The 17,921-nt window shown below is 43.4% G+C and overlaps 1 protein-coding gene across 4 annotated transcripts in view; it reads right to left on the bottom strand.

Annotated features, from left to right (window-relative positions):
* Positions 1 to 17,921, bottom strand: part of ABCC6 (ATP binding cassette subfamily C member 6) — a 48,606-nt gene that overhangs the window by 15,295 nt on the left and 15,390 nt on the right. For all 4 annotated transcript variants that reach the window (XM_087942113.1, XM_087942115.1, XM_087942114.1 and 1 more), the window contains 11 exons: positions 17,008 to 17,169; positions 15,785 to 15,877; positions 14,575 to 14,778; positions 14,342 to 14,488; positions 8,229 to 8,316; positions 6,371 to 6,440; positions 5,330 to 5,456; positions 3,525 to 3,701; positions 2,281 to 2,448; positions 1,549 to 1,750; positions 202 to 253 (listed from right to left, as the gene is read on the bottom strand). In XM_087942113.1, the coding sequence (XP_087798239.1) occupies positions 202 to 253; positions 1,549 to 1,750; positions 2,281 to 2,448; positions 3,525 to 3,701; positions 5,330 to 5,456; positions 6,371 to 6,440; positions 8,229 to 8,316; positions 14,342 to 14,488; positions 14,575 to 14,778; positions 15,785 to 15,877; positions 17,008 to 17,169 (1,490 nt within the window). The remainder of the gene's footprint in view (positions 1 to 201; positions 254 to 1,548; positions 1,751 to 2,280; positions 2,449 to 3,524; positions 3,702 to 5,329; positions 5,457 to 6,370; positions 6,441 to 8,228; positions 8,317 to 14,341; positions 14,489 to 14,574; positions 14,779 to 15,784; positions 15,878 to 17,007; positions 17,170 to 17,921) is intronic.

Raw genomic sequence — 17,921 nt, 5'->3', positions numbered from 1 at the left:
GGAGATTGTGATTTCTAGTCCCAGCCATGAAATCAAGCTGGGTGACTTTGAGCCAGTCCTTCTCTCTCTCTTCAGCTGACCTCACAGGGTTGTTGTTGTGGAGAAGCAGGAAGAGGAAAGTGTGTTGGATATGTTCTCTGCCTTGATTTATTTGAAAAAGATAATAAAATTGGGATACAAATAAAGAAACAAACCACTTACTTTCCAGGGATTTCAACAGGAGTTATGGAGATCCTCTTCATGTTTTCTTCATCTGTGAAGTCAAGAGAAATCAAAGTCTCAAACGAGACATGATAGAGAAAGAGACAATAGAAGAATAACCCACAGGCGCTGAGAAAAGGCACCGACTTGGGGAGCTGCAAATAGTAAATCATGCAGGATTTCTATGCAGCTTGCAAAGTCATCTGGCTCCAACCTGTCACACAAGACCATCCAATCCAAGAAATATGGAATTGCGATCATACACAGGCAGTCCTTGACTTACAACAGGAGGGTCTTCAAACTTGGCAAGTTTAAGACTTGTGGACATCAACTCCCAGAATTCCTCCTCCAGTCCTCAGGAATTCTGGGAGTTGAAGTCCACAAGTCTTAAACTTGCCAAGTTTGAAGATCCTTGATATAGATAAATGAGAGAGATGGGAGATGGATGGATGGATAGATGGACAAACAGATGGATGGATGCTTTGGTGCTCAGCCTTCCTTACGGTCCAACTTTCACAGTCATACATTGCAACTGGGAAAACCTGTAAGACTAAGGTGGGATTATAGGACTATAAGGTAGTCCTATAAAATAACCCATAGTCCATAAGGTACTAATTTCACAAGATTATCAACATGATGCAGTCATGGCCATCCACAGAAGGGAGAAATTAATATCAAAAAGTGACTCAAATTACACATTATTTGCGCACTGATGTCATTGTGACTTCTTTTCCCTTGTTCATGACCACTTTTAATCGTGTAACTCGGAGGTGGTATTCAGCAGGTTCTGACCAGTTCTGGAGAACCGGTAGCGGAAATTTTGAGTAGTTGAGAGAACCTGCAAATACCACCAATCTGACTGGAGATTTTACAGTATCCTTCCCCTGCCAGGCCCACCAAGTCATGCCCACAGAACTAGTAGTAAATTTTTTTGAATCCCACTACTGGTGTAACTGTATAATTCTACACACCCTACTCACTAAAACCATAGCACCAAGGATGGCTTGCCTTCAGAAGTTGTGGGTGTTCCATCGCTGGAGGCTTTTAAGAAGAGACTGACAGCCACTTGTCCGATATGGTATAGAGTCTCCTGCTTGAGCAGTGGGTTGGACTAGAAGACCTCCAAGGTCCCTTCCAACTCTGTTATTTTGTTCTGTTCTATCCTATCTGGTACTACCTTCTACCAATCTCAGCTTCCAGATGACTTTTGCTATGGATCAACAGCCCTTTGAAGAATACAGGAATAAATTGTGTGAAGGGTTTTTCTCGGAATCCCCCAAGAATGCATGAAGTGGCTCCAATTCTAACGAGTCTATTCATGGATAATAATACTCAAGTATAGATGACCTTTGGGATGACCAGCAGTCATTTGCAAATCCTGCTCTTCTTTTTCTTCAGGGTTCTGGGACCTCAAGAAGTCTGCGAATGCCCCTTGCTTTCGTATCAGTTCTTGCCAAGAGCCCCTCTCGGAGATTTCTCCATTCACCATCACAATGATGTTGTCCACCATGGGTAGAACGTGGACGGTGTTGGTCACCAGGATGCGAGTCTGCAAAGCAAGAGGACAATTCCTGAGGTGTTGACCAATAGCTTTGAGGTGTCCATTAGGAGAAGAGAGCGTATAACACCATACATTGCAGAACTTTTAGTCGTAGATTCCCTCCATTGTCCATGATGCTTAATGCTCCCTTATGGCCATAAGTTGAGGGCTACCTATAATTTCCACTTGACCTAACCCTAACCCTATACTGTGATCAAAATTCAGGGGCTTGGCAACGGACTCCTATTTACGATGGTTGCAGTAGGGGTCACCTGATCCCCTTTTGTGACCTTCTAACAAGTAAAGTCAATGAGGGAAGTCACACTTAACAACCGTGTGACCAATTGAACAACTGCAGTGATTCACATAACGATTGTGATTGCAAGAAAGGTCGTAAAATGGGGTGGGGGGGGAAACTCACATCTGTCTTGCTTAGCAACAGAAAGGTTGGGCTCCATTGTGGTCGTAAGTCGAAGACTATCTGTACAGCATTAGATCCTGTTGTGATAATATATAGGACAGTTTGGAACGCCAAGTACCTTTTCCTTCAACAAGCCGTTGGGTCCAAGAACATGATTGAAAATGTGCCATCCAACTGGAGCGTCCACAGCGGAGAGGGGATCATCCAAGAGGTAAACTGAGGCCTTCATATAAACTGCACGAGCCAGGCTGAGCCTCTGCCTCTGTCCTCCAGAAAGATTGATGCCCTATGGCAGCATGAAAATAGTCCTCAGTCACCTGCCAGTATCCCTCTCGCTACAGATCAAGGGGTCTTCAAAATCTGGCAAGTTAAGACTCATGGACTTCAACTCCCAGAATTCCTGAGTTAACATGACTGGAAGAGGAAGGAATTCTGGGTGTTGAAGTCCACAAGTCTTAAAGATGTCAAGTTTTTGAAGGCCCCTGCTATAGATCATGGTAGCTAAAGTTTCTGGGGACAGAATTAGCAACCTTTGGAGGGTCCCAGGTCCTCTTCCCCAATCTACAATGATTGGGAAGAAATCTCAAAGGTTTATTTAAAATAAACAGCAGTTTTGATTGTCCTGTGAAGAACCTGGAATTCTTTTGAGTGCAAAACAGAAGCTCTATCAGTGACAACTCCACCGTTAGGGGAGTTCCTTTATTTCACTGGGGGGAAGGAGGAGGAGGAGGAGGAGGAGGAGGAGGAGGAGGAGGAGGAGGAGGAAGAGGAGGAGGAGGAGGAGGAGAAGGAGGAGGAGGGAGAGGAGGAGGGAGGAGGAGGGAGGAGGAGGGAGGAGGAGGGAAGAGGAGGAGGAGGAGGAGGAGGGGAGGGAGGAGGAGGGAGGGAGGAGGAGGGAGGAGGAGGAAGAGGAGGAGGAGGAGGAGGAGGAGGAGGAGGAAGAGGAGGGAGGGAGGAGGAGGAGGAGGAGGAGGGAGGAGGAGGAAGAGGAGAGGAGGAGGAGGAAGAGGGAGGAGGAGGGAGGGAAGAGAGGAGGGAGGAGGAGGAGGAAGAGGAGGAAGGAGGAGGGAGGAGGAGGAGGAGGAGGGGAGGAGGAAGAGGAGGAGGAGGGAGGAGAGGAGGAGGAGGGGAGGAGGAGGAGGGGAAGAGGGAGGAGGAGGAGGAAGGGGAGGAGGGGAGGAGAGAGGAGGAGGAGGAGGAAGGAGGGAGGAGGAAGAGGGAGGAGGAGGAGGGAGGAGGAGGAGGAGGAGGAGGAGAAGAGGAGGGAGACGACAACAACCAACACTACCACCATCTACCCAACCAAATGTACATTCCTTATTCCTTTTAGCTAGATAAATAATATAGCAATGATCCAAGAACCTTCTCTCCAATTTCTGTCCGGCTTCCTGCTGGAAAACCGTCGATGTCAGGCTGCAGGGCGCAGGCTTTGACCACCTGGTTGTACCACGTCCTCTCCATTTTTCTCCCAAATACGACATTGTCTTCCACGGAAGCATTTTGTATCCAGGACGTCTGGGGAACGAACGCTGTGGTGCCCTGTGAAAAGAAATGCAGTGAAGCTCACCCAATGGTCACCAGAACCAGAAAGAGGATTTTGGTAAGGAGAGAGAGAGAGAGAGAAAGAGAGATGGAGGTAAACTTCCATCTGCTGAAGCCAAAGCTTCTCCATTTCCCAAAAAGAGGTCCTACCAAGCCATTCTTGAGTTCCAACAGAGATAACAACTTCTTAAGGCCACCCCCAAAAAAGCCCAATTTTTTAAAGTGGTGGATCCCCCAATGGAAAGCCCACCACTGAAGTGACTCAAACTACTAAAACCATGACGTGAAACACTAGAACAGCAGTCGGCAACCTGCGGCTCTGGAGCCGCATGTGGCCCTTTCATCCCTCTGCTCTGTCTCCCTGTCCCCGTTTGGCACCACCATTTTGAGAAGAGCTTCCAGTTAGTGCGGGGGGGGGGAGCACGGCATGCCAGGAGGAGACTCTATGGCAACGGGTGGATTTTCTGGTTGGCTCCACAATTGATAGGGCTTTTGGTCATCCAGGCCCAAAACGGGGGGCCCCCATGTCCTGTTTTGGCCAACAGTGCTGCAGGAGGCGATTCCAGGCCTTGAGCTTTACACCCCTGGTATAGGGGTTGGACTAGAAGACCTCCATGGTCCCTTCCAACTCTGTTATTCTGTTGTTGTTTTTTCCTCAAAAATTACCCTTGTGCTGCAATACTTTGGTTAGGACAGGTAGAGAAAAAAGGATGCTGCACTAGGAGGGGAGACTCTATGGTGGGGGGAACCAGGCTTCCGGTCAGCTCCAGAATTGAACGGGCGGCTTCCAATTAGGACCTTTGTGGCTCTGTGACAGAGGTGGGTATTCAGCAGGTTCTGACCAGTTCTGGAGAACCGGAAGCAGACATTTTGAGGAGTTCAGAGAACCGGCCAATCCCACCACTGACTGGCCCTGCCGACCCCATCTATTCTCTGCCTCCCAAGTCCCAGCTGATTGGCTGGGTCTCCTTTGGTTGCCCTGCACAGGAGAACGGAGCTGGAAAGCAGGTTAGTGGGGTGGGGCAGGGAATGGGGATTTTGCAGTAACCTTCCCCTGCCATGCTCACCAAGCCACACCCACCAAGCTATGCCACACCCACCAAGCCACACCCCCGTCTACTCTCCGCCTGCCAAGTCCCAGCTGATTGGCTGGGTCTTCTTTGGTTGCCCTGCACAGGAGAATGGAGCTGGAAAGCAGGTTAGTGGGGTGGGGAGGGAATGGGGATTTTGCAGTATCCTTCCCCTGCCACGCCCACCAAGCTACACCCACCAAGCCACACCCAAGTCACAGCCACCAAGCTATGCCCACAGAACCGGTAGTAAAAAAATTTGAATCCCACCACTGCTCTATGAGTGTTTAAGGTTGCTGACCCCTGCACTAGAATTACAACACACACACACACACACACACACACACACACACACACACTCAAATAAACGAAACCCTAAAGCGGATTTCCCCCGTCTGGTTGACTTTCCAAAGTGGTCCACAGTTCCCAGAGTTCCCGAGCCAATGAGTCCATTGCTGAGAATTCTGGGAGTTGAAGTCCACCTATTCAGATAGTGCTTGGGTTGGGGAAGGCTGACCACACCTTGAATAAATTCTGTTTTAAAGTGCTTTTTACCTTTATTACTACAGAGCCTTCAATCCTCTGCAGTTCGCCAAGTAATGCTGAGAGCAGGGAGGATTTCCCAGCCCCCACTTGCCCCACCACGGCACACAGACTGCCCTGAGGTACAGTAAGATTCATCCTATAAAGGTAAAACATGTACATCTTAGTTGTTTTCAAGCCATATTGTGGGTGGAAAGATCCTGTCATGCCCTTGGTAGAATTGAACTCGGAGGGAGAGGAGGAACAGCTGACAGGGAGTGGAGGTGTGGCTTCGGAGGTTGTGGAGGAGGCTGGGGAAGGGCAGGTGCCGGCTGGGCAGTCAGAGGGAGAACCAGGCCCATTCCTTCTGCATCCTGGGACATGCAGGAGAAGGAAACAACTTGGCTTATGAGAGAGGAAGCGGCCATGATCCTCCTCATCGGTTGCAGCTGGGGAGACTAGTATATAAGAGAGTCGATTACAAAACAGCCTTGCCAGAAGCAAAGCATGTGTTATTTTGGGCTGAAGTTATCTTGGTTGGCGTCCTTCCAACAGACTATGCCTTGTTATCTCCTTGAAGTTGGTAATTACTTATCCTGGCCCATTATGGAAATTCCTTTATTGTAGTTTGTTTCGGTTTTTTTTTATTTCACCTCTATCTGCTCATTAAGTTTGGACTGTATTGCTTTCTTTTGAAGACTATTTTTTGAATAAGTTTTGTCTCCCACTGAGAATTATTGAACAGTGGGGCCAAGTTGGAGGCATTAAAGGACATTTATTTACATTTTGGATTTTGTTACGTTTGTGTTACACTCCGGGTCACCACAGATCCTAGCAACAGCCAGACTAAATTCAAGATGGAGATCTGGAGGTATAGAAAGCGAATGGAGATTTTTTTTACAGTATATTTCCCCTGCCATGCCCACCAAGCCACACCAACCAAGCCACGTCCACAGAACCGGTAGTTAAAAAAACTTTCAATCCCAATACTTGCTCAGATGGCACCTTCCCTAGTTTTTTCGGCTGTAAAGGACGAGGAGAGAACTGTACTTCCATTGAACACCCAAATTTTACCTATTCAGGCAAGGGCCGCTTTCTCTGCACCAGCTGAAAGTTCCATTCGTGACAATGATGCAATTTGGATCTAACAGGAAAAATGCGTGAATCAGCACATATTTGGGGGTGATGGTTTTTTAACTTTCTACATTCGTCGGAAAAGAACAGGTTTGTTACGGCACAACCAGTGATGAGGCCGCTGCCGTATCCGCGTAGACGTTTTCATACATAATTATGTACATCTGCTTAATTCTCTTTTGTCATGTTCTCATCATATGCTCAGCAATAATAATGTCGGCTCTTGACTTAAGAGCCCTCCTTCCACGAGCGTGCAAAGTTAGGGTGACGCTGAAAAAAGTGACTTGAGCAAATCCTCACACTTAGGACGCCTCCCAGCCGCATGGCCAAAATCTGGCAACCAGCATGTCTTTATGATAGTTGCAATCTCCCAGGATCACATGAAGGTCACAACGGAGAATTGCGTTCATTTAATGACCACACAATTCACTTAACAATCACAACGGTTCACTTAACGACCCTGGCAGAAAAGGTTGCAAAACCAGGCGTGAGTCAAGCTAAATAATGGCATCACTTAGTGCTGGAAGATTTGGTTCCAACTCTGCTTGTAAGTCAAGATCTACATGTATCTGCTTTCCCATTCCTTATTGTTCTGACCCAGCTCCCCAAACACGACAAACCCTCGGAGGTGAACTCAAAAGATTCCTTTATTAAGGAACGCCAGCAGCCCCAGCAAAATATTTATCTCGCAGGCTAACAAGATAAATAGTTGTCTGCCACCCCTGCCTTTTATCTCCAGAGCTAGGGTGGGACCTCGTTAGCAGCAGTGGCTCTTCTTTCCCAAGGACCGGCCCATAGATTTCCACTGCTCTCCTCTCCTCTGCTTTCTGCGCATCTGCACATCAGGCACTGGACCCAGCTGTTCCTTCTCTTCCTCATCAGCTACCTCCAAACCTGCGAGCTGTTGACTCTCCATCTGAGGACTGATGGATGGCCCAGGCTCCGCCTCTGTCTCTCTCTCTCTCTCTCTCTGCCCGCTCCATTCCCTCTTCCCCCCTCAGAGCTCTCAGGTTGCCCTGATGCTGATCCTGACTCCCGTGCGGCCTCCTCCTCATCCTCCTGATTCAGCTGCTGGAGGGGCCGGCGGCCAACAGTCTATAACACTTATTCAGCCTTCTTGCAAGCTCTTACATCTGTTCAGAAAGGTTAGCCTGTTCTGACCCAGACGGGTTCTCAGAGAGCAAACACCGATAAACTTAGTAACTCAAACTTTCATGGCTTTAACCTACAAATAGACCTTTTTCTAGATAACAAATAGCTTGCAGCCAATTAGTCCAATTAGAAAAACCTTGGAAGAAGTCTTCAAATAAACCAGAGTCTTTAATCACAAAGCTGAGTCCTTCGAATGTTTTTGCCTTTTGCAAAGGCAAAAACGGTTTGAAACCAGGCTTATATTCCCTGGAGGGAGGGACCATTACATTGCATCCTTACTCCTGAGTCATCTGTGCAGCTTCAGCTGTTCTCTTCTATGACTCATCCTGCGCTCACGCGCACTTGGCACAGGCTCCTCGGGAACCTCCTCATCACTGCTGCCAGCCCCCACCATCCCCAAAGGCAGCAGTCCACTCCCTGATGGTCCCGGCCCCTCCTCCAAGTCCTCGCTCTCCTCCACTGTCCGCACCTGCTGCCAGCTAACCACAACATAGCCCTTGAAGATTTGCAGTGGCTAATCTGATCCCACCCAATTTGCATGACGTATACACGGGCAGGCTTCAATTCTCAGAACAATCAATCATGTTCACACTTGATTGGAAATTCTAGACCATCCATTGAGAGGATACACAAAGCCAATACTTACTGTGGTCTGAAGACTCAACGCCCACCTGAGCTTGATCTAATTCTTCAAGAGATAGAAAGGTAGCCATACGACGGATGGAAACTTTTGCCTAGAACAAAAGACACGTTGACACCATACAGTTAAGGAAAGGTTTGGAGTGATTCCCCATAGTGATCAATATGGAACCCCCCCAAGGGTCAATGAGACCATCAAAGTGGTCAATAAAAAGCTGGAGGTCAAAAGGGAGCCAGTAAATGTCTAGGAGGTCAGTCGGTGGTCTACACCCGATACAAAGGATAAAAGGTCAACTGGGGTCAATTAAGTTCTTAGGGTTTCTGGAGAGCTCCAACCCAGTCTGTAGACCTGAAGATGAGATCATTAGTGTTGAGATAGTATTATTCAAAGTTGGATGGTCAACTGCCAACAAGAGTGACCTTTGGTTGTCTCTACCAGCCACGTGATGTTACTGGTCTTGGTTATTTATTATGTTACTGCTGTTTGTAGTACTGTCAGTTAAAGTAGTATTTATTAAACTATTTTCAAAATAAATGCTTGGGGAAGAGGTCTATGTACAATTTGAAAGTTCATGAAGGAATCAATGATCTGAAGAATTTGGAGACTTCTGATCTAGAAAAAAAACCAAGGTTCCCTCAAGCTTTTAGATCATTTTTGGATGGTGGTTCTAGATCCTCCTTCCTTTGCCCTGGGATCTCCAGGCCAATCATCGGGAAGAAGAACAAGGAGAAAGAGCAAGATGATTTCTTTGGAGGTGGCAACATGTGTTAGGGTTTGGGGATTAACCCCTAGAAGAGTATTGCAGCAGTAGTCAAGCCAGGCAGGGCCCCAGAGTATGCACACACTGAACACAAACACTGTTTGTAGTTTAAATATTTTTTAATCCAGTTAGATTTTAAGCATTGTCATTCAGTCCATTAAGTCATTCACAGTATTTCCATCCAGTAAGACTCACTAGTATAGTCCAAGTTAAGAGTCCTTGCAATATCTTTATCAGCCGATAAAGATATCTTCTCCTCCTCCGGTTTCACTCTCCAGAGAAACAAACGCTGGATATTCAGCAAACAGTAGCAAACAATAACAGTTCAGTCACAGGCACTCACAGTCAGTAATCACAGTTAGTCGCAGTAAGACACAGTTAGTCGCAGTAGCACACAGTTAGTCGCAGCAGCACACAGTTACAGTAAACTTTCCAGCTTCTAATGCTTCCTTATATTGTAACTTCTAACCGCACCCTTAATCGGCTAATTGCCTGCTGCATTGTGCTTAAAGTGATAAGCACTTAAACCATGATATCTAAGTTTTATATATTTATTCACCCAAACCATATTTGGTATCAATGTTATACCTAACATACTCCCCTTTTGGGTGAAATAAATATATAATACCTTACAATCTAATCCCATATTTTTCACAACTCTCCTGGTGCTTAATGGCACCTTGGGCTTTAGTAAAATTATCAGCTAAATTGTCCTCCGACATACAGTACTCTAGCTGAATCATCTTACTTCTTACAGATTGTCTCACGTTTAGGTATCTTAGATCTGTATGCTTTGCTCCTTGTTTTTACTCCAATATTTGTGGCCATTTGAATTGCTGCCTGATTATCTTCATGTATAATTATAGGATAATCTACAGTTATACCTATATCAATTAACATTTGTTTATACATTATTAATTCTGTACATAACAATGATAAACAGGAGAATTCTGCCTCCATAGTAGACAAACTTATATGCTGTTGTCTTATTGACTTCCAGCCTATTAATGTCTTACCCAGCATTATGGCTGTTCCTGAAGTCGACTTTCTAGTGTCTCTTTCTGATGCAAAGCTAGCATCTGCATAAGCACTCAAAATTAAATCACCCTTTGGTTCTAAATACAATGAATAATTCATTGTCTTTTAAGATATCTTAATATCCTCTTAGCTGCAATCCAGTGTCTTTCACATGGTGCAGAATTGAATCTAGCCAACTGATTCACGCAGTACGATATATCTGGTCTAGACCAATTACTAATATAACTCAAACTACCAATTAAAGATTGATAAATCATCTTATCAAACTCCGGGCTTTGTTCATCAGTGTTGCTAAACTCCTGACTCATTGGAGTCTTAGCTGGCTTACAAAGCTCCATCTTGTAATCTTTTAGCAATTTGCTTATCTTATCTTCCTGAGATATCTTAAAACCTTTCCGTGTTTTCTTTATATTCAAACCGAGATACTTCTTTATCTCCCCTAATTGCTTGATCTTTATTCTCTTTCCTAATGATGCTATTATTTTATTTGCTTCATCATTAGTTTCAGTAATCAATGCAATATCATCTGTGAATAGTAATAATAATGATACTTTCCCATTTGTCTCCTTCTTAAACAGACATGGATCGGCTAAACCAGCTTTAAATCCTATATTGTCTAGTTCCTTTACAATATACTGGTTCCATTCATAGCCTGATTGTTTTAGACCATAGAGGCTTTTCTTTAACAACCAACAATCATTATTATCCTTATTTTCACTTTTAATACCAACAGGTTTTTTCATATAAATAATATGTTTTAATGGGGCAAGTAAGCAGTTTCCACATCTAGATGGTTAACTATATAGTTTTTACTAGCTGCCCACACTAAAGCTGCTCTCAAGGTTGCTGCCTTAAGACTAGGTGCAAACACCTCATCATAGTCATTAGCATTCTGCCTAAAACCTTGGGCTACTAACCTTGCCTTATGGATTAAATTACCATCTTTATCTGTTTTACCTTAAATATCCATTTGCAGCCAATGGATTTCTTACCTACAGGTAATTTGGCATTCTCATACACCTTCATATCTCTTAATGAATTCAGTTCCTTATTCATTGCTGCATACCAACTTTCTTTTTTCCTTAGTAGGATACTTTTAATTTCTTCTACAGAATTAGGAACTTGATTAATCTGGCACACTGTGTTAGCCTGGTACCTATCAGGCGGTCTAGATACTACGTGTAGTTCTTCTGGGAATTACAGGGCTTACAGGAGGACTTTGTTGAACTACTACCTGTTCATCTTCCTCATCCTGTTCAGCTATTGAATCTGTTTCTTCCTTTATGGGCACTATTTCATCCTGTATTTGTCTCTTTACTTTATTTTTAAAATTACAGGGATAACTAATGGGATTTCTATAGGATTCAACAATTACATCTTTATTGGCATCCTGTTCTAATTTCTCCCATCCTTCATGTTCTAGAAATTGGGCACTAGCACTACATAACACTTTAGATGTGCCTTTCTCCCAAAATCTATATGCCCTATGGTTTGCCTGATAACCAACGAAGAAAAATCTTTTAGCTCTATGTTGCCCTTTTTTTCTGATTTGTGCAGGAATATGCACCCATGCTGGTGCACCAAATGTGTGCAGGTAACTTAGGTCAGGTTTCCTGCCATGCCATCTGGTGAATGGTATTTCACCTGTTGTTGTATTAACAACGTTGTTCAATATGTTATTAGCACACATTGTAGCCTCCCCCACAAAGAATCAGGTAACCCAGAATCATTTAACATTGTTCTAACCATTGCCTGTAGTGTTTGGCCTCTTCTTTCAATAAAAGCGTTATGTTCTGGCCTGTATGGAGCAGACTTCTTATGCTCTATTCCAGCTACCTTAAGTCTGTTCTGGAATTTGTTATTAATAAATTCCGTGCCATTATCTGTCACCAGGGTTATCAATTGTCGTTTAGACTTTCTTTCAGCAAACCTAAGCCAATTGAAAAAATGTTGATATGTTTCAGTTTTGCTTTTCATTAAATAGCAAAACCCATATCTAGAATAATGGTCCATAATGCTCAGTATATATCTAGCACCCCCATACTGGGTTTCTTGGACCTATTATGTCTGCAAATACTACTTCTAAAGGTTCTTTTGTTTTGAAACCATTTAGCCTATTTGCAGGCAATACTTTGCTCTTATCTTCACAGCAAACATTACAACGCAAATATTTATCACAAGGTTTTAACCTTATTCCTTCAGATAACTCAACTGTACGTTTTAGCATTTTAAAATTTACATGCCCCAAACGCCTATGCAATAAATGGATACATTCTTCATGAGGCTTTATATTATTAAATACAGTTTGTGCCTCCTTTCTTACTATTATCTAAGACATATAATGTTCCATTTAAAGCTGCAGTTACCCTTTGTTATCTTTTCAATTATGCAATTATTATCTTTAAAAGTAATTACATAACCTAATTTATCTAATACCCTTACTGAAAGCAAATTAAACTTTAGTTGCGGTACATACAACATTTTTATATCCTGGTTTATGTACGGACAACGTGCAAAACCTTGACCTTTCGCTTTCAGGTTCCAGCCGTTAGCAAGAGATATATGTTGAGAACTTGTAGACATTTTTATAAATTTTGTCTTATCTCTTGTGATGCAGTGGGATGCGCCACTGTCAACCACCCATAAATTATTCTTCACATCAGAGTTGCTAAACGTGGCTAGTTCAAATGCTTTCTTTGGCTTTTTTACATTCTGGCTTTTTCTCTTTTTGCAGAATCTTGCCAATGTCCTCTGCCTCCACAATTAAAACACTTTTTAATTGTGTATGCCGTCGAAGATAAATTCTCTTCTTCCAGGTGCTTTACTTTGCTTTGCTGGTTTCTTTCAAGCTTTGAAGATAATTTCTCTTCTTTCTCTTATCTTCTCTCAGCTCGTCACGCTCACGCCTTCTTCTGGCTTCTTCTAATAGCCTGCCTGTAATCTCGGTTAATGAGAGTCTTTCTTTTGGCAATACTTCCAACGAAGTCACATAGTCATCATAGCTTTGATCTAATGAAGATAATATTATGTAGACTTGTTGCAGTTCATTAAATATAAGCTCTTTTTCTTGCAATTCTTGAAAAATGCTCTTCATACAGTTTAAATGAACTAACATATCTCCATTCCTCTGAAGATGCGTTCGAAAAAGCTTCCGTGTAAGATTTATATGTGCTCCTACACTGTCCCGAACATAAATCTTCCTGAGGTTCTCCCAGCAGTTTGCAGCATTTTCTTCTCCACGAATATGGACAAGCTGCTGATCACAGAGAGTCAGTCCTATGATGCATAAAGCCTGCTCATTCTTCAGTTTAAAGTCTTGTAACTTTCGTTATCATCATCATCAGCAGGATCCCAGCTACTCACATCTGGTGGGTTTGCTATAATGTCCCACAAACCTTCTCTGTAGAAGTAAACTACATTTCATTGACCATGAAACATAGTTTGTTCCATCCAGCCTGGATATCATGGACAGTTGTGACAAATTTACTTGTGCCATTACTCTTCAGATATTTTGACTATTTTAAACTAATTAAAACAGTTTGTTTTTACAGTAATGTGCAACTCACACCAACTCTCTCTGCTATATCCTGGTTAGTTAGACTATGCTGCTGGGCCCATAACCAATGTTAGGGTTTGGGGATTAACCCTAGAAGAGTATTGCAGCAGTAGTCAAGCATGGCAGGGCCCCAGAGTATGCACACACACTGAACACAAACACTGTTTGTAGTTTAAATATTTTTAATCCAGTTAGATTTTAAGCATTGTCATTCAGTCCATTAAGTCATTCACAGTATTTCCATCCAGTAAGACTCACTAGTATAGTCCAAGTTAAGAGTCCTTGCAATATCTTTATCAGCCGATAAAGATATCTTCTCCTCCGGTTTCACTCTCCAGAGAAACAAACGCTGGATATTCAGCAAACAGTAGCAAACAATAACAGTTCAGTCACAGGCACTCACAGTCAGTAATCACAGTTAGTCGCAGTAAGACACAGTTAGTCGCAGTAGCACACAGTTAGTCGCAGCAGCACACAGTTACAGTAAACTTTCCAGCTTCTAATGCTTCCTTATATTGTAACTTCTAACCGCACCCTTAATCGGCTAATTGCCTGCTGCATTGTGCTTAAAGTGATAAGCACTTAAACCATGATATCTAAGTTTTATATATTTATTCACCCAAACCATATTTGGTATCAATGTTATACCTAACAACATGCTTGAAGCAACTGCCTAACAGGAAGACCACTTGGAGATGCAGACCTGGAGTGCCTGGAATGATGACCCACCACAGAAACTGATGCCATGTAGCCAAAGCAACTCACCTGGACAACAGCATTAATGGAAAATGGAAGGAAGGAATGGGCAGTATTGAGAATGTTGACCAAGCTAAGAGAAACAAAAGCTTTCTTAGCATCCAAGACATTTGTCTTATCTGACAACGTGTAGACCGCAAAGACGATGAATGAAATCTGTAGAGAAGCAACCAGAGATGAGGTGAAACCCTCTCAAAACCCTATCATAGGCCATTTGGGGAAGGTCAATCTGCACAGCTCACCAGAAAAGTAGATGACTGGAAAGAAGCAAGAGAAGCTGAGAAGAGGAACTGAGACGTCTTGAGAGCTTGAAGTTCTTGAGTTCGGATGCCCAGCACTTTACTTATCAACTTCTTCTCCCAGCCATGAAGTTTGAGGACCTTCATGTCACTGAGGATGGTGCTGGTAAGCCTTGCACGGCTGTCCTTGTACTTTATCTGCGTTTCCTGAAAGATGGAATTCAAGTTTGTAGCTCCAACAGGAGAAATGGAACATGACAATAAGCACAGTAATACGTCTAATCATTCACAACATTACACATAGAAACAAACACACATGGAGCTCTGCTCAGTCCTGGCTCTTTCTGCGTTTCACAAGTTCTGAAGATCAACTTATCCAAACATGGGTTTGACCTTGGTTGGTTAGAAGATCCATCTTAAAGGATTCGTATTTGTCTTATTTTATTCGGTTATATTACTTCTTGCAGATCTTTTTGCTTTGTTTTACATTGTCCCAACAGGCATGACTGAAGTGGTTTACAACATTGTAATATACAGTATATAAGGAAAAAACACAAAACACCGTCAGAGAGTCATAGCTGGACAGAAGTTGTCTACCTGAAACATTGAAATTCCCATTGGGGCACAAATTTGGTCAATTTCAGGCTCAAACTTTTTGTTAGAATCCAAAGCAAAATTCCATATCTACCAACAAATGATATGAAATTAAAGATGTGTGTCCAGCAAAGGAAGAAGCCGGAACTAAAGATTTAACTAAATTGGACTAAGGTAATCATAGAATTAAGTATGCATATATGAATGTATAATTGCTGTCATATTTGTATGTAAAGGTGATGACCCGGAAATATGTTGTCCACTAAAAAGAGATTTTTGTTTTTATGTGAAAAACTGAATAAAATTTGTTTAAAAAGATGTGTGTCCAGCAATTACTTATTTCAGTAGCTTCTGCTTCTCCTCTGTTCACAGATAACAATGAAACAAACAATGTTCTGGGGTGGGAATTGTGATTTTTGTCAACATTCCCCATCTGGAAGTCCTTCAGATCTTGGGACTACAAGTCCCAAGATGCCCAACTAGCATGGGTTTTAGTTGCCATTTGTGAGAATTCTTAGCCAGCATTTTTGGAAATCACCCGGTGATACAAAGACAGGCTAAGGGAGGGGAATTAGATTTACTTATTTTCCAGAAAACAGAAGTGTTTTGGGACCCATACCTGGAGCTGGCTTCTCTTCTTGCTGATCCCAAAATTCAGAGGTAAGAGAACTAAAAATATGATAACAGCAGACAAGACAGGGGGTCCGAGGAGCTAATAGATACAGAAACCAGAATGTAAATAAAAAGAACGCAGACTATTTTTGTACATCTCTTTCTACTGAACCGTACGAAAATGGCATCAGCATTGAAATATTCATGAGAAAGTTGATTAACAACCCAAATCTGTTCCCTTGGCAGAGCTTCTCACCATTTTTAATGAGGTAATGGAGACATCTAGTGGCCAGGTGAACCCAGGAGTGAATCAATTATTTGAATATCAATATAAGAGCCATGGTGGCACAGTAGTTAGTACTACAGGCTATTTTTGCTGCCTGCCGGCTGCCTGCAGTTTGGCAGTTCGATTCTCACCGACTCAAGGTTGACTCAGCCTTCCATCCTTCCGAAGTGGGTAAAATAAGGACCCAGATTGTTGAGGCAATATGCTGACTCTGTAAACCACTTAGAGAGGGCTGTCAAGCAATATATAAGTCTGAGTACTATTTTCCTTCCTTCCTTCCTTCCTTCCTTCCTTCCTTCCTTCCTTCCTTCCTTCCTTCCTTCCTTCCTTCCTTCCATGGTCCACAGTGATGAGAATGTAGTATTGCAGGCTAACTCTGCCCACTGCCAGCAGTTTGATCCTGACCAGCTCAAGGTTGACTCAGCCTTCCATCCTTCTGAGGTGGGTAAAATAAGAACCCAGATTGTTGGGGGCAAGAGGCTGACTCTGTAAACCACTTAGAGAGGGCTGTACAAGCATTGTGAAGTGGTATATAAGTGTGCTATTGCTATTTCGGCATCCGAAGGAGGAAAACCCTTCCAGATCTGTGAATAATATATACAAAATGGCTTTATATATGGAGGATGCTAAGATATGGCTTATGAAAGGATGATTTGGCTTCACACAGTGTGTGAACCGCATCGTGATGGATTAAGAAGGCATTTGGGAGAGCAATGTTCAAAACCAAGACCTTTCGCTTCTCATCCAAGAAGCTTTTTCAGCTCAGACCTAAGGTTGGGGAATGGAAGGATCCAGTCAGAGCTGAAGAAGCTTCTTGGATGAGAAGTGAAACATCTTCAAAGAAAAACCGGGAGTCCAATTGCCTCCTGAAAAAGCACCTTTAGGAGAACCATGACCTGGATGACTTAGAATCTCTACAGACAGAGTTGTGTTGTTTTTTTTACCTGCCAAAGGAAGACAAAGCAGATGACAATCCGGATAGGAGCAAGCCAGGTCCCATTAAAATAAATGATTAGGTCCATCAGCTTCTGCACGTCAACAGATACCAGGTTGACAATCTCGCCTACAGATGTCGAATTTTTTGCTGCATTGGACAGGACCAAGATCTACGGAACAAAAGCCAAATCTTCTTTTTAATTGGAATCTCTTCTCCTATTACAGCCACTTAGACAAGTAGTCCTGTCATAGAGCTGAGGTCTTGGTTGGGTCTACATAGATGTTCTGACCAAGGCTTCCTGAGACCGTAATTAAGCACAGGCTTAGTCCAAACAACTCTTGTTTTATTTCAATGCTGGGAATTATGTTCATTCCCAGCCATAATGAGTCCCAAACAGTCAGCTGAAGCTTCTTGGATGAGAATGGATCAGAGCTGAAGAAGCTTCTTGGATGAGAAGCGAAATGTCTTCAAAGAAAAACAAGAAAGTCCAGTTGCCTCTTGAAAAAGCACCTTGGGGACAACCATGACCTGGAGGACTGAGAATCGCCATTGACTTCCTTCCTTCCTTCCTTCCTTCCTTCCTTCCTTCCTTCCTTCCTTCCTTCCTTCCTCTCCTCCCTCCCTCCCTCCCTCCCTCCCTCCCTCCCTCCCTCCCTCCCTTCTTCCACCCACCCTCCTTCCTTCCTTCCATCTATCCTTCCTTCCTTCTTCCGACCATCCTCCTCCTCCTCCTCCTCCTCCCCCTTCTCTCCTCCTCCTCCTCCCCTTCTCCTCCTCCTCCTCCTCCTTCTTCCCACCATCCAGCCAGAGCTGAAGAAGCTTCTTGGATGAGAAGCAAACGCTCTTCAAAGAAAAACCAGAAAGTCCAGTTGCCTCTTGGAAAAAAAGCACCTTTGGGACAACCTGGATGACCGAGAATCT

The sequence above is a fragment of the Notechis scutatus genome, chromosome 12 (assembly GCF_049901735.1).
Source record: "Notechis scutatus isolate UNSWTSFEM ecotype Mainland chromosome 12, rNotScu1.2, whole genome shotgun sequence".
Taxonomy (NCBI): domain Eukaryota; kingdom Metazoa; phylum Chordata; class Lepidosauria; order Squamata; family Elapidae; genus Notechis; species Notechis scutatus.
This window is presented reverse-complemented; position numbering and strand designations above follow the sequence as displayed.